Source organism: Athene noctua, chromosome Z, assembly GCF_965140245.1.
Source record: "Athene noctua chromosome Z, bAthNoc1.hap1.1, whole genome shotgun sequence".
Lineage (NCBI taxonomy): Eukaryota > Metazoa > Chordata > Aves > Strigiformes > Strigidae > Athene > Athene noctua.
The window spans coordinates 24,103,646-24,124,914 of record NC_134077.1 but is presented as its reverse complement, the minus strand read 5'-3'; the positions used below and the strand labels follow the sequence as shown (position 1 = coordinate 24,124,914).

The following is a 21,269-nucleotide window of genomic DNA, read 5'->3' as shown; positions in this document are numbered from 1 at the left end:
AGCCAACTCAAATAATACAATCTTAGAAGTAACTCCTAGAGCTTCAAAACATTTATTTGAAGGAGCAGAGCTCACTGACTTTTAAATCAGGGTAAATTTTAATATACAACAGTGGAAGTTTCTAGTGAATCTATTCTGAACTTTGGTAGCTTTCAGACACAGTCCCCGCCTAAAATGTGGTTAATTTTCTAATGTTAATTGATTTTCAGCACATGCTTAAGATTACTACTAAAATTAGGGCTGGCTTACAGTGAGGCTTTTTTGTCCTCTTTTGTTCTGAGACAGAGAGACAAGTAGAAAAAGCATTCACTTTAGCAAGGAGGAAACAGAACAGGGATGCTGGGTATTATTTTATGAGATTAAATGAGAAAAAAAAATGGTGGAAGAAAACAAAAAGTTTCAGAAGTGACAAATTCAAGATGCATATTTTGATACAATGCAGCTTTAATTTATATACTGCAAAATCTTCATACTTAATATATGCTGCAGAGTTCCCAAACGACCAAAATTTGGATTTCGTTGTTTTCATGATGTTCTCAAGGGTGCATAATTCTGTTAGTCTCAGATTTCAAGAAAGTATCTTTAGATGTAAGACAGGACTTTAAATAACACTGACAATACCCAAACTTAATAATAAAACAGAAATAAAATATATTCTTAAATTGGCATCCTTGCTAGGTTTTGGTCAGACAGTGGAATAGGCTGCCCAGGGATGTGGTGGAGTCACCATCCCTGGATGTGTTTAAGGGTCATTTAGGTGAGATGCTGGGGGATATGGTGTAGGGGAGAACTTTGTAGAGTCGGGCTGATGGTCGGACTCGATGATCCCAAGGGTCTTTTCCAACCGGAATGATTCTGTGATTTTGAGTTCTCTAAACACTTCAACCATTTGCTTACCATACCACAATTAAAAACAAAGTAGAAAATACTTCATGCCTCAGTAGAATCCTACACTTGAATGTTGGTTTTTAAACTAATTGTTAGGTTTCTCTGCTCAGATAAATTTTGTAGCTTTTCTGTTTTCTCATGTGACAATTAAATTTCACCATCCACAGATTAGCAGTTGACAAAAATGCTCTAACAAGAACAACTAAAATACTACTTGTTAAATGCTATTGATATTTAAAAAACAACATATAGTTCAACAACTGGACAGATGGTATTTGTCCAAAGCAAATTCACTGAAGTATTTCACAGATTAACCCTACAGAACTTTGAAAAATGTATTTTAAAAAAAATTTTTATTAAGTACTTCAAATTACTGAAGCAATTCAGCACTCAAATTGTAGCATCTGGTGTAATTTCTGGCATCAGAACAGCAATTATCACATCGAAGAAAACCAACTTACTTAGAGTAAGGTCTTGACAGCAGTCTGGCATGGTCAACAATCTTATTCACAAATTGAAAGGCTGATTATAACTGAACATGTACAGAGGGAATTAGGTTTTTACTTTGTCCTCTGGAAACAATGTAAACACTTAAATTTTCACCCCCAACCTTCCTTAATTACTCTAACCTCTGAATACAGAGAATAGTTAGATAGGTGTGAAGTGCTAAGGCTTGGACAACCAGCCCAAGCCAGAGTTGACTTGTAGATGAATCCTGTATATTTTATAACTAATAACCATTGTGCCAGTAGGTATTGTACTAAGTTACAACAGCCCATTTATGCTGATGTAAGAAGTGCTAAAGCTTTAAAATACTGAAGCCTGAGCAACGGGCCCCAAGCCGAAGCTGCTAACTTAGTCTGTAATCATTAACCAAGTATATAAGGTCACTAGTGAAAGATGCAGCTTAGACAAAATATAACCAGTAGTGAGGAGAGAATGTATCCAACTTCCCTTCTTTAGCCTTGTTCAAGGCTGAGAAGCCAAGTGTCTGGCCTTGTTAGAAACTCCCCTGGTCTCCCCCTCTCTGAGCCCTGGCCAGGCTTTGGGTGGAATCCAACAGGAGAATGAAACCAGAAATTTTCCGCTCAAAACAAAGGTGCCAGCTCTTCTGGCTTGCCGATCTCTGGTATATAAGGCTGGACCCGCTCACAGGGGCTTTGGAAGCCTCACCTACGGATGGACGCACCGCGTAGGATTTCCCCCTGGCCAGGACAGGCTCTGCAAACCCTCCCTGCAGCTGGGGCTGCCCAGAGACTGCGGGTCTGGATGATGGTAACGGATGCAAGTGGTGATGTATTTTTCTTAATTTCTGTTCTCTCTCTTGTGTAGTAAAGATTTGATGCATTACCCTGTATTTTACTATTTGTTGCTTTAGGTGCATTATTCTCCCTTTTCTTACTGCATGTTTTACTCTATTGCATTATTTGGTTATCATCATTAAAATAGGCCTACTCCTTTCACTCTGGTGTCTGAGTTTAATTGGTATCCTTAATTAGCAAAACATAGGTGTAATATGTAACGAGCAATTTGAAGTAGTGATATTAAATGTGATACCAATACTAATAAAGATCTGCCAATGGATGTAAAATAGATGTCTTGTGTTGCCACCCCTTCATTAGTGTCCTCTTAGAATTAGCTCAGACCCTACAAAAAGTCCAGTATGACTTAAGCCTTATTCTCACAGCTCTGTGGTCTTCAGTGAATTTCTCCTGCTAGAGTTGCAAGTTTTGGCTCAGATGCAGTGTTTATTAATCAAGAACAGAATCATATCAATGCTGTTACATAGCTTCAGAACTAGATTTTTTTCCTAATGCAGCCAGCTCAGAGCATAGGTAGACACTTTGGAAGTGCCTGCACCATGACACAATTCACTCTCCATTCCACATACCTGTCCTGATCCAATGTTGGGGAGGTTTTGATACGATCCCAAGAGCAAGATTAAGACACATGAGGTCAAATGTCCTACACCCAAACCAAGTTTTTAATATTATAAAGGGAAGAGGGGTAGAAATAGGACAGAATGGAAGGAAAAGACAGAAATAAAGCAAGGATGTGGGATAGGGCTGCAAGAATATTCACCACCATGGATCCAGCAGCGTCCTGTTGGTCCTCAGTCTTCAGTTCTTCAGTGGTGGGTGCACATGATCTGGCTTCAATGGTGGATGCACAAAGATTTTCTGCTACCTTTGTAAGTTCATCGTACCAGCTGATCATCATATCTGCTTGCTTTAGTTTATTTTTTCTCTGGTCCAACAGGTTTTGTTGCATCTGGCTTCAAGGGCAGGAAGGTTTGCCTCTTGTCAGTTCATTAGCAACGCATGCATGGGGTCTGGCCTACACAATGGAGCCACAAACGGCTCCAGGATGGGGCCAGCTCAGCACACCTCTCCCCTTTGAGGCTTGTCTAAAGAGTCCGGACAATGCAACCACAAAGAAGTGTGGGGGGGTGCGTCCTTCAACACACTCCCGCTTCTCTGGGAGACACTCTCCAGACCAATTCACAGGCCGCAGCAGCTTCTCTTGGAGGTTTGCACAGACACAAGCAAGCTTTGAGACAGTCATATGACATTTCAGCCTCTCACAATTCCCCAGGAGGATAGGCAGAGAACAACAGAAAAATCTCCTGCTACATATACATTAGTTTCCTGATAGTAGTCTGTTTTAAATATGTGCAATTTCTTATATCTAAACTAATGTGGAATAGGTAAACTGCATGTTGACAGCTATATTACACTAATTCAGGCCAGTAAACAAAAAATGACTGAACTAAGTGAGATATAATAAATGCTTTTAATTTGGGGACAAAATTACTTCCTCAGGTACAACACTGTTTTAGTACTGTTAGATTTCATTATATTAAAACTACAGTGTTTCTAGAGTGTCTTCTGTTATTCTTCAGATGTAAATGGCTGTTTCACAGTAAAGATATCCTTCATTCCTTTCACTGACCATCTTTACATACTTAAGATTCCACTCTTCCATCCCACTCCCTACCCGAATTAGAGATGTCTTCAAGTATCTCCTAATAAGTCAGTACATATAGTCTCCTGCTAGTTTTGGGGTGGGTTTGTTTGGGTTGGGTTTTTTTGGGTTTTTTTTTGTTGTTGTTGTTGTGTTGTCTCCCCATTTATATCCAGATTGAATATTTGTTCAACATCTTTTCTGCTGGTATAGTACTTGGAAGCGAGTGCAGCAAGACAACTGTGCTTTTACAGTTAATGCCTTTTTATCAATGACCATACAATCACAGCCACATCACAATGTAAAGGCATATTCAGTTAGTTTACTAGAACAAACCTGATATATCTTTCACTATTATAGCTTTCCCAGTTTATTTTATGTTTGTAAGTGAAATTATTTGTCCTTAATACTAAGGAAATAATCTTTTAACATCCCAACATGAATCTCAATTTATATTCAGTGACATTTTTCTTTTTCTTTCCTCCCCCAGTCTAGTACTTCCTGTACTAGAATCTAGTATTTAGTGACATTTACTTTTGTTTCTTGATGATTAATAAATTCACAGTTTTCTAAAAATGTTTTTCTAATAGTCTTAAGATCCAGTGTAAATACTGACTCCTGTTTCAGTTTTGGTAACACAGCAACCATAAAGTACAATATGAAGTTGATGTTACACAGACCAAAATGAAGTTTAAGATACATCATCATGCTAATTTTATGACTACTTACAAATATTTACAAATAAGTATTTTCACAATTAATATTAAGGAAGTTTAGAGGCTTAATGAAGTTATGCTTCTTCAATTACTATTCCAACATCACTACAAGACAGTAATATTATTAGGTTAGCAGTCAAAAGCTGCTACTTAATCCTTCTAACATATATACTAAATTTTAATCTGTATTTTCTTCAAAGCTGATGCTTCAGAACTGAAATGTTCCAACAGACTTTAGATAAAAAAAAATTACTATCTGGCTAGAGTGAAAAAGGGAAATTTCAGAAAACTGCTTTCAGGTCCATATGAACTATGACAGAAATAAAAGCTTTGTCATATTGTCTGTCTGCAAACAGACAAACATTTTTAAAATTTAGACGCTTAGCTCTGGATCACTTTATGTCTTTGGGTTACCTCTAGTTATAAGGCTGAAATTCAAAAGACATGAAAACTCTGGCTATTTCAACATTACCCAACAAAACCATGAAACATGAGCAAAACTGCCATGCTGAGGCCCTGATAATGCTCACTGTCTATTTTAGACTACCAGTTGGAGCTCGTCAGTGTGCTCCCAGAATGCATTTTCCAGCATGGCTTCATCTAAAAGTGCACATCTGGTCTGTGGTAAAAGGTTACACCCACATTTAATGTTTTACTTAAAATTCCTATTAAAATTTCTGCAGGTATTCTTGAAGTCTGCAAATTCTTTCATCTTTACCACAAATACACATATCATGCAACTGTACTTGTTCTTTTCATACAGAGAAGTTTTGTACAATTCAAATGACCACAAATTGATAGGCTTGTAAATGACATATGGAGAATGATTTCTAAAATGCAGTGGGTAGTATCTAGAAGCGAAAACTGACCATTTTAAACTTCATACTAACTTCATAACTTTAACTAACTTCACAACACATACTAACTTCAAAATTTAAATAAATCATAGCAACTAATCAGAAAGAAAGCATTACAAGAAAGAGATATTTAGCAAGTACCAGTTGATACTGCCAGCATTTTAATACTTTTTTAATATATTAGCTGAAGTCAAGACAAAGGCAGACAACAAGAAAATGACAGTTTCATCACCTGATTATTTTAATATTACTATCAATTTAAGCATGTTTTTCAATCATCAAGTGTCAATGTTTGAGAACATTACGTGGATTCTAGTGTATCTGATACATTTTATTTACTTTTAAATAAAAAAACCCCAAACCTTTTCCTTTTCCCTGAAAACTCAAAAATGTATTTCTAGAATCTTAGTTTTTCCTGTATGTCACAAATGTGGACCCAGTGTACCAAGGCACAGAATGTGCTATTGTTATTCTTGATCCTTACTAAACAAATTTAGACAGTAAGTTTATTTACTAAATAAATCTACTTCCTTACTAAATGATCTACTTACTAAAAATAGTAAATAAAACTTCAAATGACATACAGAATGTGACCTGTAAAATGCTGCAAAAGACACCCTACGTTTTAAAATCTCAGTTCCTCCCTCTTAGTGTGAATGTTGGCAATACTGCCAAGAGAGCTGCTGATAAATTAGCAAAGACAATCTAACTCCTGAATTTTTAAGGACAGATTAAAAAAATTTACTTGAGCTTCAGTCCCTACCTTGTCCTGCTTTGATTGCTACTGACTCTGAAAAAATACCCAAACTAAGATCTAGAAATGGATTTAGAAGTAGAAAAAATATTAAAGCATGGATGAAGAAAACCAAAAAAAGTAAACTTTTATTATCTACCTAAGTATTAATATATGGATTTCATTAGTCACCACAGAAATCCCTTAGAAGCAGGAATAGGAGATTACGAATCTTATTTATAAACAAAACCTTTTCCAAAAGACTATTTGTGGTTATCCCACAGGGCCATCCCTCTTGGCAAAACCAGCTATTCACAGATGAGACCATGATCATAACTACATATTTTGTTTACATGTTTTCCCTCAATGATCAACATTTTAAAAATTGTTACATTGGTTTCATAAATTCTGGTGTCAAAATACATGGTATTTATGACAACTTCATGGCTATTTTATGCTACCAGTGTCAACATGCATCCACAGCTAGACAGAGGACCATTAATGATTTTTCAGTTAAATGTCTAATGACAAGACCTTGTGGTAACGCTCAGTAAATTCTAATACTTCACAACGGAGTTTTGATCACTTTTAAATCTCTGGCCTCAAAAACACATCTCTTTCTTAAAGATGTTCTTATATTTCATCCAGAATCCTTTATAATACAAATTATATGCCAGTCATACAGTAAATCAGCCATATGCCTTTCAGGCATCACCTTTAAGAACTGTTCATTCTAGTTAAATGTAGGAACAGTTTCCTTTCCTTCAAGACCATATTAATGATGTTTAGTAAGTATTTTACATTTATTCTTTGGGTACGGATTCTGTAATGGTAGATTCTCTACCACCAGAAATTTTTTTAATTCCTTTGATCATATGGTGAATTACCTTTCTTTATGCAAGACTTTCTCAAAAAGGGAACCGTCAGTACTGACTTTCTCTTTTCAGGGTATAGACAAAATAACATACTAGATAACCAGAGTAAGTTATTTGAAGAGAAAGCGAAGTGTAAAGAGACTACCACCTTACTGAATTATTTTGGCAGACCTACAACCAAGCCTTTATTTTAACTGCTTGATTTAAAGACTCAACAGTGATGGTAAATATAATGCTTTTGGTAATGCTTCCACCTAACTACTATCACCATTAACAGGATTCTTAGTTTCTCCTTCCATTCAAAACCTTATTTTGGGCCACATCTTACATTTCTTTTGATTAAGTTGTGCTTCACAGAATCCTGAAAAACAGAACAGCTAACCGTGCCCATCCCCCCCACCCCACCCCCCAAGGCAGGATCAACCCTTTATGCATCAGTCCTAAAAAGTATTTGCCTAATCTGCTATTGAAAAGTTTCACTTTGTAGGTCAACTATTCCAACACTTTAGGAAGTTTTCCTAACGTTTAACCTAAATCTCTTTAGCTGCAAAGATTATCTCCTGTCTTCTCCACAAGGATTACACAGAAAAATTTCCTCTCTATGGTAGTCTTTAACATTCCTGATGATCATTAATATGTCTCCTTGTTTTGCCAGTTATTAGGCCTAGCATAAAGGACACAGCCAGCATAAAGAGGAACCAATAACCAAATTGGATTTGATACAAAAGGGTCAGTACATGGGTGAGTGCTGGGGGTACAAACAAGTCAGTCAGATTATACATAATCGACATCAATCCCACTGACCCCAACAACGACACCACACGACCAACAATGGATGGAATAAATGGTGACATGCAGTCTCCCATAGAAGGGACGGCAGACAACCAAGTCAACAACCAAATACATAAGACCAAGGAAGCCACACACTGAATCTCTACACAGCCTGTGTTTACAAAGGCCAGACCTGACTGGAGCCCAGTCCCAGGGAGGCGGGAGGTCCTTCCCCAACAGGGAACTCTGCACAGGGCATCCCCCTCACAGACAGACACTGCCCCTTCCTGCAAGTGGTCCCAGCTTTTATCCCTCAGTGGGACACCGGACCTTTGTTTACTTACTGCAGACACCCGGGGCTCATTTACCCAATGGCTCTGTCTGCCAGGCCGGCACCACCCTGGAGGAAGTCTAAAGGCAAACTCACCCCCCTTTGGGAAGGGCTGTGGGAATCATCCACAGGTCAACCTTAATTTGGGGCTTGGGGTTGAAACCCCAGCATTTCACTCCTTTTACAAAGTCATCTCTTTTCTGAACTGAACAGCCCCAGTTCTTACAAGTTTCAAATACTACATGTTCCATATCATCAATCCCCTTTGTTGCTCTCCTCTGTACTCCCTTAAGATGCCTCCTATCTTTTTTTCCAATGCAATCATCAAAACTGGGTAAAGGATTCAGGCTGAAAAGAAAACCAAGTCTGTCCATTTTATGAGTGTCCACTTTAGTTTTCTTCAACAGCATGGCACTATCAGTTTGCTCGCAGCTTTCTACTTATGTTTCCTAGATTTTAAGTTGCCTAAATGCTATCTAACCTCTTGTGTTTGTGCAACTCATAATTTGTGAGAGACATACAAACCACTTACTGTAATAATCTTTTCTTCCCCGAGATGTCCCAAGGTAAACATATTTTCTTTACTTTGACCTAGCTTTTAACTTCAATTAACTGACTCAATCTACCAACCCAGCATAAAACTATCCTACAAAAGAAAAAAAAATACATTTCTTCCAACTTAAAGTGAACCAGATCAGTAAAAGCTCCACCATGGATTAGTGGAAGGGAAAAGAGTGATCCCCTCAGCTCTTCACTCGAACAACTGCTAATGAAAATGTAACCTTAGCATGTAAATTTGCATTTTTCTTTCATTTTCCTATTTCCTGTCCCATATATTTTTGTTGTCTGCAAATTTAACAAAGGTAATCTGTTGTTTCCTCCAGATCGCCAATAAACAGATTCCCAGAATCCCGCTTTCCAGTTTGATTACAAACAATTCTCTTAAAGCATTTTGTTAATGTTTTGTTAAAGTTTCTGAGACTGCTTTAGCCAACTCCCTGTTATGCTTCAGTGAATGCCATCAAGTTCAAATGATATTAACTCACCTAATTTATCAAAGTAGTCTAGTTGCTTGTTCTGTACAAAATGCTTCCTTCTATGTCACTGATCATATGTAACCATATGATCAAAGTTGACCACTATGCTAAAGACGGAATGGAAACAAGCATTCAAGCTTATTCCCAATTTGCTTAGCCAAAGGCAACCATCTTCTTGCTCATTTGTCTCCTGTTACCGTATTTTCATTAAACATTTTGCCCTTCACCATTCGCATCTCATTTAATATCATTTTAATTTTGTCTTAAATTATGGAACATGGTTCTTTTCAGAAGTTTTAGATAGTACTCTAAGAACTTGTTGAATAGGCTCTTTCCTGACATATATCTTTCTCAACATGTACTGAAACAGACCCTTTCTTATGCTCTGATTGTAATCACAAAAAGGAAAACCAAGATTTTTCAAGATTATTTTCACCATTAGCTGTTACCTGCAGATTTTCAACAGGTTTATCTCTTATCTGCTACTGATTTTGAAGAAAGTAAAAAAACCCCAACAACACTGGTATATATAAGCTCCTTTTCCTTGAATAAAAGGTATCCTTCAAACCCCACAGTACTAACTGTGAGTATTGTCCAACTATTAATGTATCACTGTAAAGGTGGATTTCCTCAAATTACTCCATAATAAGTCCTCTGACTTAACTGGCACCAGAACAGGGATAATGTTCAAGTGACAGTATTACAATTGCCATGCACGACACTATTCAAAATCATTTATCATATATTGACATAAGGACTACCTTTACCTCTTCTATACTTCTACTTGCAGTTCTTTATTCACATGGCCAGTGACAGCATTCATTACCTTGCCAATGAGAGCTTATATTCATTCAGTGATTGAGCATGATTCCCAGAACTTTTTCAGAGCCACTACTTTGTAAAATTTCATGCCAGATTTCATATATAAGTTCAAGTTCCTGTATTTTTTATTTCGCCAAACTGGTTGTTGATCAAGCTTACCTGTTATTCAAGAGAATGAATGAGTTTTTCTAAAAATCACCTTACACTTTCTACCACTCTTCTAAATTGTGTTTCATCTGGAAGTTTTAGTGAATAATTTTATGTTTTCTTCCAGATTTCTTATGGTATTGAGAACTGGACAAAGAATCCACTCCAGAAATGTGACTAGCAACTTCAGAGTGCTTAAAAGCCAGTCTTTCTTTTTTTCAGATCAGCTAATAAAGGGTGTTACATTCACTTGCACTACAACACACACCTTATATCCTAGTATAAATTTAGCAAATTATGCACATTCAGAAATAGAATACAAAATTTGTCTGACAAAGAAGTGGGTATATGAAGATCCCATTTTGTTAAGGTTTATAGAAAATAAACATGGAACTGACTTTCTGAGTTTGTGTTCCATGGGTGTCATAAGATGCATGAAACTTTGAAGTCAGTTGAGTTCAAAGTTAATAATCTGCATTTAAGTACCTTTCCAAGTCCAAAAGTCAAGATGACTTTCCAAGTTAGAGGTCAGAACAGGTACATCCTCACCAAAGAATTCAATCCTATGCCATAATATTTCAAATCCAGAAGCTTGCCCAACTACACAGATGTAACTAAAGAACATCTGGAAGGACAAATACTACCTCGCTTGAAAGAATGAATGCTACATGTACAATTGATTTATATATTGGCATCCTTACATACATTCTTAAGGACGACTAATTTTATTGGGAAACACCCCCCCCCCCCCCCCCCTCACCATTTCAACAATATAGTGTTCACATCTATCCACATGAAACACAGACCTACTAAAAAACTTTAAAACTGGAGTATTAACTGGAGATCTACACAACACCTGCTGTAATATACTCTTACCTTCCTTTTCTTTGGGTTTTAAAGCTCTTTCATCTTTTTTCTGCTTTGCTTCCAGCAGTTCCCGTTTCAGCTGTCGTACTTCTTTCCGTAGCTCCTCACTGCAAAGAGGAAAGTATTTACAAGAATTTAATCTTCTGGGAATGTTAAATCACTCAGGATAAACAGAATCAAAGTTAAGGGGTAATAAATCACTGATATAAACAAAGGGAAGGTATTGACTTACTGATGCTAGGAACATGGCTAAAAAATCAACAGAACCTAAGAAAGTTTGTATTTTCATTAGTGGAGAAAACAGAAGAATATAACAGATGTTTTATTTTAAGACCCCATTAGAAATATGTCAAGGAGGTGAATAATAAAGCATAGAACCCTCATTTGTATTTTTAATTTAACATTGTAATATTTAACCATAAGAACCACACAAAGAGAATCTGAAACAGATTCTATTCTACTGACAAATAGATGTTACATGTATTACGAAATTCCATTTACTGAGTAATAAATCTTAGCGTCCTGGATTTCTTAGACAGACTGGCAATGCAGCTGTTAAGTGACAAAGACATGATATGTAAGTAAGCATAAATTATTGCATATGAAAATTAATTTCATTTTACAAATTTTACGAAAAAATAATCAGGTGATAACACTATGAAGAAGAAGAAAGCAAAATTTGCAAGTCATTGTGCCAGTATCAGATGAAATATCTGTCTTCATAGAATCACAGGTTGAAGGGGACTTCAGATCAGCCAGTCCAGCTCTCCTGCTCAAAGAAGGGCCAGAGTACGTTGCAGAGAGCACTGTCCAGTCAGGTTTTGAATATCCAAAGATAATCAAAACTCCACAATCTCTCTGGGCAGCCACTGCTTGACCTCCCTCAGTGCAAAAAAGCTCTTTTGTATGTTTAAATGGAATTTCTTGAACTTCAGCTCATGCCTAATTGTGACAGTCTAATGGTTACCAGTAGAAAATAACTGATAACTGCCTCAAGTTTTTCTGGTGTTAGAATCTGTATGTCCCACTTTTTTTCAAAGCAAAATTAAGTTATGATTGATTTAGTATTCAAAGTCAATGAATAGCAAAAATTATTACGGTGCAGGAACATGGCATACAAGCTCGCCGCAGCTGATTTCTGTACCTCAGTTCTCACCTGTAATACCCTAACTCACAATACAGCAGCCTTTTTTAAGCAAAGATTTGAAATCGTGGGTGATGACTTCTTTGGAACTTAAATTTCATTTGTGCATATGCACATACAGCTTGTGAAAAGCACTAGAAAAAGAAGACTGCCACTGTAAAGGTATTCAAATTATCACCTACAGCAGTAGGTCTGAATTTTCAACAGCATGGAAGAAGCCAGATCACCAGCTTTAACATAAGAGTACAGTTCTACTTTTCTATCCTGAGGAGAAAATCATAGGCAAAGGATAAAGAGACATTTTTAACCCAAGTAGCTCCATTGCTTTTATATAAATTGGGGATAGTATTCTAAGTAAATTGCATTACAACACTAATCAAGGATACTGCAATATTTTCTTATACAAGTTGTACAGCAGGAACAACACACATGTAAATAAAAGTTACACATTTAAAATACTTAAGAGTGCTAGAATGTCGTGACAACACCACAGCAAGAGGGGGTTATGAATGGCACTTATGAGTAACAAAGCCTAGCACATCAGAAGTTTTCCTGTAAGAGGGACATGCTTACTCTTAGTTATGTTAAGCTGTTGTGGAATGAAGAACAAATTAACTAGTGACAATTACTCACCTCCCCCCCGCCCCTTTTTTCCTCCCAGTGGAAAGAGGTTTTTGTACAGAACACAGAAGCTCCTCCTAGAGAGCCTAATTCTAAAATGTTTTTTCAATTCTGTCTACGATTAGCACTAGGTCAGTAAAGGACTTTGATACTTGGCTCCTTATAAACTCCACATTTTCTACATTTTTTATTCCTAGGCTTACTTCAGAAGTTACGTAGACGAGAAAGGTAATCCAAAAAGCCTGCGTGCTAAAGATGAAGACACAAGGAGAGACTGATAGAAAAGCCAGGCTATACTCACAAGCCAGATTTACTGGAACAGAACTAGAAATAACTGACTTTTTGTAAACAGGAAAATGTCAAATTGATAAGGTACAGCAGATTCAAAACAAGGGACTACAGATCAGTCTGTACATGCCCCTACATCTTTGAAGCATAGGTCTTTGCACACAGTAAATCTGCACTCAGGTTTCATATAACATAGCCGTTGGTTTTTAGTCAATTATGCAGTTGCCTCCAGTCCCTGGAAAGTTTTTGTTACTACAGAGGCAGAGCCCTGTCTGCTCCACGCTTGTCTCGGTGCTCTCTCTGTCCAACTACTAGGCTGCAGGATCTCCTCTTGCTCCTGCTCTCTATTCTTCTTCTTGCCACTTCCTGCAGCCTGGAACCTGTCCTCCCTCCTTCAACACAGAGAGGTACTTCCAGAGCATGTGTTATCTCCTCCCCTGCCTATTTACCACCATTTTGAAGGGCCAAAATGCACAAGTAGAAAACAAACAATATGCAATTGCTTTTTCTCTTTCAGAAATAGCATTGCCAATGTTGCATACAAAACCAAAAAGTATTTCCATCCTAAATATCATATTTTGAAAAGTAGCTCATTCTCCAAAATGCTAAGCTTTTATCTCCACAGTTTCTGAAGAATGTTTCAGTGAAATTGCTGAAGTACCAAGTTGGATTCCATGTTGCAGTTATTTCTTCTAAAGCTTGGCAACATGGACCAAACCCTAACCTCTTAGTCACTTCTCTCCAAAATGATATTCAGCAGTTGTACTATACTGCAGCTACAACCTGCACTTCTGATTTCCAATTATATAACCTGGTACTTAGTTGTATTACAAGTTTGTTGGTTTTTTTTTGCATTGTGGCCACTTAGGTATTAAATTAAAATTATTTGTAGTCTGTTCTCATGTACCCTATTATTTTCTTATAAAGACTTAAAAAAATTAAAAATAAGAATGTCAGTGGATTTTAAAGAAATGTTTGATACAAATCTACTACACACTGTATCAAATCAGTTATTCTTATAAACCAAAAAAGTCAACCCTTTTTAAACCCATATCATCCTCTCCCTCCAGGTTCCCCAAGGCAACACAGTTACCTACTACCTACAAAATCACACTAACTAGCATTAGTAACAAATTTATTATTTTTGCTGAAGAGTGTACCAGACAAAGCACTGTGTTACACCTGGTTAGGAGTGAAACAAGGCTAACCTGTCTTTATTTCTCTACATCATATCTCTTGCCATAATTAGTCTCTGAAATAGTAGTTTTGTTTTTTATAATTCTCATAGTTTTCCAATTTTTATTAAACATTCATTCAGTTATACAGATTAAATGAAATGCTGCATCCAGAGAGTAGTGGTCAATGGCTGAATGTCCAGATGGAGATCAGTGACGAGAGGTGTCCCTCAGGGGTCCACACTGGGACCAGTATTATTTAGCATCTTCATCAATGACACAGTGGGATCAAGTACACCCTCAGCAAATTTGCAGATGACACTAACCTGAGTGGTGTGGGTGATATGCCTAAGGGAAAGGGTACTATCCAGAGGGACCTGGACAAGCTTGAGAAGTGGGCCCATGTGAATCTCAGGAGGTTCAACAAGGCCAAGTGCAAGGTCCTGCACCTGGGTTGGAGCAATCCCTTGTATCAATACAGACTGGAGGATGAAGGGATTGAGAGCAGCCCCGCGGAGAAGGACTCAAGGGTACTGGTGAATGAAAAGCTGGATATGAGCTGGCAATGTATACTCACAGCCCAGAAAGCCAACCATGTCCTGGGCTGCATCAAGAGAAGTGTGGCCAGCAGGTTGAGGGAGGTGGTTCTCTCCCTCTACTTCGCTCTGGTGAGACCCCACCTGAAGTACTGTGTACAGCTCTGGATTCCTTAGTACAGGAAAGACATGGACGTGTTGGAGTAGGTCCAGAGGAAGGCCATGAAAATGATGAGAGGGCTGGAATACCTCTTCTATGAGGACACCTCTGAGAGAGTTGGGGTTGTTCAGCGTGGAGAAGAGAAGGCTTCAAAGATCTTATAGCAGCCTTTCAATACTTAAAAGGGGCTTAGAAGAAAAATGGGGGCAAACTTTCAGTAGGGCCTGTAACAACAGGACAAGGGGTAATGGTTTTAAACTAAAGGAAGAAAGATTCAGACTAAATGTAAGAAAGAAATGTTTTATGGTGAGGGCGGGAAAACACTGGAATAGGTTTCCCAAAGAGGTGGCAGATGATCCATCCCTGGAAACATTCAAGGTCAGTTTGGATGGGGATCTTAGCAATCTGGTCTAGCTGAAGATGTTCCTGATCATTGCAGGTAAGTGGGACGAGATGACCTTTACAGGTCTCCCAACCTAAACCATTCTATGATTCAATCATGGACACTACTTGACTGCTAATCTCTAAGCCAGCAATGAATGGGATGAACATATCTCAAACAATTCATCTTGCACCTAATGACTGAGAAGTACCTTTTCTTAACTTCAATACAGCAGAAGTACCTTCATGATTCAGTTGCAGTTTGATGTACTTCATGGTGAAGCAGGCCTCAGACAGGCGAAAGTATTGGTCTGGAAAACTTTCCTCTAATTTCTATGATCCCAAGGTCAAAACATTATTTTCATTTACTGTTTCAATACGTAATCTGTTATCTTTATAACATCATACAGTACATGCTTCAGCTGTCTAATATATTTATTTTTCTTTTATATTTAAATCAGGAATTAATACTTAGTAAGGAATAAAATCAGTTGGAATAAACTCATTTCTAAGTGCCATTACTGAAGGTGTCTTGCTGCAATAAGAGGTCTTCTGAATTTACAATTCAAAAGGACGTTCTATATTCTACTTCACTTTGGCAGAAGAAAACAACTGTTTACAGAAATAAACACTAATCGTGACTTTGGTGTAGGTGACCATATGATTATACTTGCTATGCACAAACACAAAAACCATCCTTCTTTCTCTATACACATATACATGTTTCTCTGTACTTGTACGCTCATACACACACACATATATAAATCATAACTGACTGTGTTTATTTAGGCATAAAACATCTGAAACTAATAATAGATGGTACACAGGCACAAATAAGGCATAGAGGGGCACAGTACACCTTATTTGGTTGTTATTTAGGGAAAAGGTGGTTGCATATGTTCAGAACTGGAATTTAGATACTCCCCATCCAGTGGTGACAAAGCTCAGTAGATGCTAAAATTTATTTGATGCCTACATTTCGATCACAAAATGCCTGAAAATTTCACATTTCCAAGTTTATCTTAACTCCAGTCTAAACTTCACTACATTTCAGAGTGCTCACCAATCCCCCTCTGAATTCCACCTAAGCCCTGAGAGAAGCCCAAACTGCTTAAGGTTACTCTAGTACACAGTCATTCATTGATCCTGGTACAAACAATATTAAACAAAGCCACATTTTTTTCAAAAGTTTTGTACTTAGGTAGTGCCAAAACTACACAGACAGCTTCACAGTCAGAGGATTCACCTAGACAAAAACTGCATTTATAATGGAGGAACTATTGAGTGACTGAACAACTGAAAGATTATGGTGTATTCTGCATCACTGGACCTGGTGATTTTCTAAAAGGTATGTTGTAGTTGAAACAAGAATTAATCCAGGGAAGCGCTGTTCTTTGTAATAATGAGTATTAGATTAAGGTATTATTTCTGATAAAATAGCATGCTATTTCTCTTCCTCTTTTTATGGTATTATAATTACATTGCCTTTTTTTTAAAAAAGGCCATTTCCTTTCATTTGCTTTTCATGTCTTCTCATTCAGCAGCATCAGACGAAAATTACTAGCTGGCTATCCTTAAATGGTAACATTATTTAGTAAGTTTTATTCAAAGTAAACATATCAGAACAAGAAAAAAAAGAAATACTCTTATTCATTCTTATTCATTTTACAAAGTAATTTTAAAATGTTATAAATAATAAAAGCATGTCAAGATTGTCACATAAGTAATTTTTACATAAGTAGCATCTTTTAACGTCTTAATAAAATAAAATGAATGCTGAAGTATTTTAACACCACTTATGTTAAGTTCATAGCAGAATAAATGTTTCTAGTTTAGGTTAGATACACCAAATAAAAATCAAGCAGTAGTACAATATTATCCCTTCATAATGTAAAGTAATAGCCTAGAAAGAAGTCAAGGATTCAATCCCTGACTATTACAGTCAGTCACACTTTCTTGCCCAAATTTATTAGTTTTGTAAAAAGCACATTCCATATTCTTTCTTAAATTAATGATAATTTTCAATGCCTATTATATCCTTATCACCCATGATTTATATGGAAAGGTCATTCTAGAACTGACAAGTGAACAACTTAATAATACCAGGGGAATGAGGAAGAATCCCTAGTTCGATGATAGCTTTTGGTTTCCACTCTTGAAAAATGTGTAATATTCTGTCTGAGAATTCAAATTCCAAGTTAAAATACAAATATTATTTCCAACTAGAGAGCTGTAATGGTAAAACAAAACAATATAAAATGTCATGTTTGTACAACTAACTGATTTGTGGTACATGTTGAAGAATCAAGGGAAGCACCTGCTCTACAGTGTCAGTTTTGAATCCTCTTCTGATATTCTTCCTTCTGCCCCTTGGGGTATCTGCAGAACCTCCAGCTCTTGGAATGGATAGCAAATTTCCCCATTTGGCATGTAGATCTAAGACTTTTCTAGGGTTCAAGAATCTTATTTTTATCTAGATTACATTACTGTTTATCTCTGGTACTGCAAGAATTCTACAATGGTAAAATGAGAACAAAAATTACGAGTCTGGAATATGCACTGTGTCTTTTTGCCACCTGGTTTTGCTGCCAAAGTCAGACATATGTCTGTCTTCTACAAACAGTACACCACAGTCATGTCTCAAATAAGATGATGATATAAAAATGGTAGAAGACATATTCACCAGGTCTTGACATTGGGAACATCTAAACAAAATATTTTAATTTAGTTGTCAGGCCCTCTATGGACACCTGTGCTAATGCTAACATTTAATGCTGGTTTTGACTTTAACAGTACTTGGTATATTACAGTTTGCAATTAGTACTGTAACTCTTTGTTTAAAAAACTTCTACACCGAAAGAGCTTATGGATGAATTTCCAGTATTTATGTATTTCATCTAGGATCACTGAAAGATTTCAATGCTGAAATCTAATAGGACTGGTATGTTTATTAAAGACTACGGGGGAACCATTATGGTCTTTCCATTTCCATAAACCTGAGTGTAAATAAATGGATTGCATAATTAAAGCATTGGATAATTGGCACTCTGTTTTAATGTCATTATGCATAGTGGACTATACATGGTATGTCAGCAGTCTCAGTACTGAGCAATGAATTCTTACAGGCTGACACTGATGAAGAATGTTACCATTTTACTCTGTTGGGAGAAGCTTAAAAAACCAGCAGGCCTTCAGAAGCATGAAGTATAAACTTGTGCAACAAGAAGAAAGATATTAAGGGAGAAGCAATATATTTCATTACAGCAACTAAGACAGAGAAGGAAAAATGCCCCACAGGTTTCAGGGCACATGAGCTCTTCTTCAGCTAGTTTATTTTTCTTCCACAGTTTGCTTAATAAAAGGTATTAGCTTTCTCTACAAACTTGCTTCGCTTACATTGTTCAGCCACCAGCTACACTGCCAGAAACTGCAGATGTATAAATTAGGGCATATATAGAAGCCTATATCATAGTTTTAGCTTAAGGCTGATTTTATGCACTATCTGTACTTTTGTGTTCACAGCAGATCCTGGAACAGATAGGACTTAAATTCTTCCAATATAAGAGAAGAACCTAACTTTGGCTAATGTAAGATAGGCCACACTGCTAAAATAAAACATATAAACAGAAGAATTGGAGGAGACTGCCAGCATCACTCATCCAAATCAGTGGCATATCTATCTGGATTGCATATGCCTATCTTAAAGCTTGATAGAAATACATTTGCCTTTTTTCTTTTTTTTGTAATAGCACACCACATTGGTCATTCACAGCTGTTGTAATTAAAAGGTTTTCCTCCTCCTCTGTCACTTCTGAGTGACGGCCTGCAGGATGAATTCTTGCTTTAGTTCCTTACTGCATGATCCTATGACTGTTAAGTTTCACTTTATTTCTATCATTCAAGCTTTTGAGATCATCCAGCTTTCCATTAGGATATTCCTATCTAAGTTATTCCTATCTCATTAACATTACTTTCTAACTTTGTATTATCGACAAGTTTCTTTAACAAACCTTCTTTTTCCCCATATTTAATGTATTACTGAAAACCTGAAATAAGAACTATCCTCATAAATTTGACCCAAAACAACAGCTCTCTCCTTAATTTTAACCATTTCTCCCAGAATAATCCAGAGTATGTTTTATCATATACCTTTAGCCTAGAAAAAAAAGTTACTTTTGCCCAGGAAATACCTAAAGACAGGTTAGTTTAGCAGAATCTCTTTTAGAAAACTAATTCAACATATTTTTCTATTAGCCCCTAATTGTTGTCTTTAATTGTTTTAACTTTCAAATCTAGACCATGGTATTATATTGTTCTACCATCTTAGAGGAAGCAAACCAAATCCATATGTCACTCCAAAAATTCAGAAGGGTGGTTTCACTAGGTAAGTCAGACAAGTTCTAATGTCTTTAGATAAAAGTACTAAATGCTTCAACATGGATGCTTCCTGTAAAACAAAAAGCAATGCAAAATTCACAAAAAAGGGACCAGAAAGGCCACAAATTAAACAGTGTCACTAAGCAACAAGGTTTTGGAGGTTATCCAAACCAAACAATTTTGTATCTGGAAACCTAAAGCCAGGGCTGCCAGAATAGATTGTAGAAGGTCATATATGATATGTGTAAAAGGGGATATGATGAGTTTTAAAGAGGAAACAGCTGAAGGTATTAATGCTAAAATGATTGAATTAACTAAAACAAGAAAACATGAAAGGAAGAGTTCACTATGTCACATGGGATTAAAGGGAAATACATTGAAACAAAGCCACTGCTGTTAAGATAAATAATTGACTTGTGTCAGCCTTCTCAAAAGAAGATGCTAGGGAGATAACTCTCTAAGAACCTGATCTGATTTGGACATAAAGATGAGACAAGACCACAGACAGAGATGTTAGGGAAAGAGGTATCAATCAATTAAAGTGTGATAAAGCTCCAGAGTACATCCTCTGGAAGGAACTCAGGAATGGCTAACTTTCCACTAACTCACCTTAAAAACAGTTAACGGATGACCAGATAGTAAAAAACATTATATCTCTAGCACAAAAGGGATGACCAAGGAAAGCACACTAAACCTCATGACAGCTTCTGGTGAGTAGTTCTAAGAAACTAATCAAATAAACACCATCTTGAACAGTGAGTCTCTATGTTGTCTCACTTATCTAGTAGTTTCATTCTATTATGTTGGAGAAGGTGTTGATGAACAGAGTAATGAATAACAAGGTGAATAGCTTTAGATATTCAAAAAGCCTTTATGATGAGCATTTTAAAAAAGAAAAAGCAAACGGTGAGAAATGGATTCAAAACAAAGCACATGGTGGAAAAAAAAAATTAGCTAAACTGAGAAGAGAATAAGCAATTACCTTTCAATATGGCAAAGTTAATACTTCAAGTTAAATACCCTGAAAAAATGGTGGTACATGATGGTAACATTTCTGGAAGATGCAAAATCAGGACATCAGTCAAACCCAGAGACAACATAGTGATTTCTCATGTGTTTAACTCAGGAATGGAGAACGGAAGAAACGGCCACAGTTAGGTTCTCAGAAATTCGGATTAAATTCTCTTACAAAACTCTGCAGAGGGAAATCCTTGTACACCTTACACAGCTCTAAAGTAACAGAATGAGATAATGAAAAGCCTCTGAACTTTACTAGTGACTAGCTCAACGAAGACCTCTACTAATATGTAGCTGTGGAAGACAGTAACATAAAATGTACACTTAAGGAGAATAATACAAAAAGTATTATAGTGGTACTGTAAAAGACAGCCAACACTGCTCATTTTAGAATAGTCTAAATGAAACTGAATATCCTATGTCAAATAGTAATACAGGAAATGCCAGAAAGGATGATAAATATTATTCTCACCATGAAAAATCTCCCCTGACATGACAATGGAGAAAAATTGAATTATTCATTTCAGAAAGAATATGAGACACAGGAAACATGAAAAAGGGG

At 36.7% G+C, this 21,269-nt stretch overlaps 1 protein-coding gene across 3 annotated transcripts in view; it reads right to left on the bottom strand.

Moving 5' to 3' along the window:
- The window catches only part of CWC27 (CWC27 spliceosome associated cyclophilin), a 121,469-nt gene that overhangs the window by 32,613 nt on the left and 67,587 nt on the right, over nucleotides 1-21,269 (bottom strand). For 2 of the 3 annotated variants that reach the window (XM_074931302.1, XM_074931300.1), the window contains exon 11: nucleotides 11,018-11,115. In XM_074931302.1, coding sequence (XP_074787403.1) covers nucleotides 11,018-11,115 — 98 coding nt within the window. Of the gene's footprint in view, nucleotides 1-11,011; nucleotides 11,116-21,269 lie in introns of all 3 variants that reach the window. The other variant, XM_074931303.1, reaches the window with a different exon arrangement.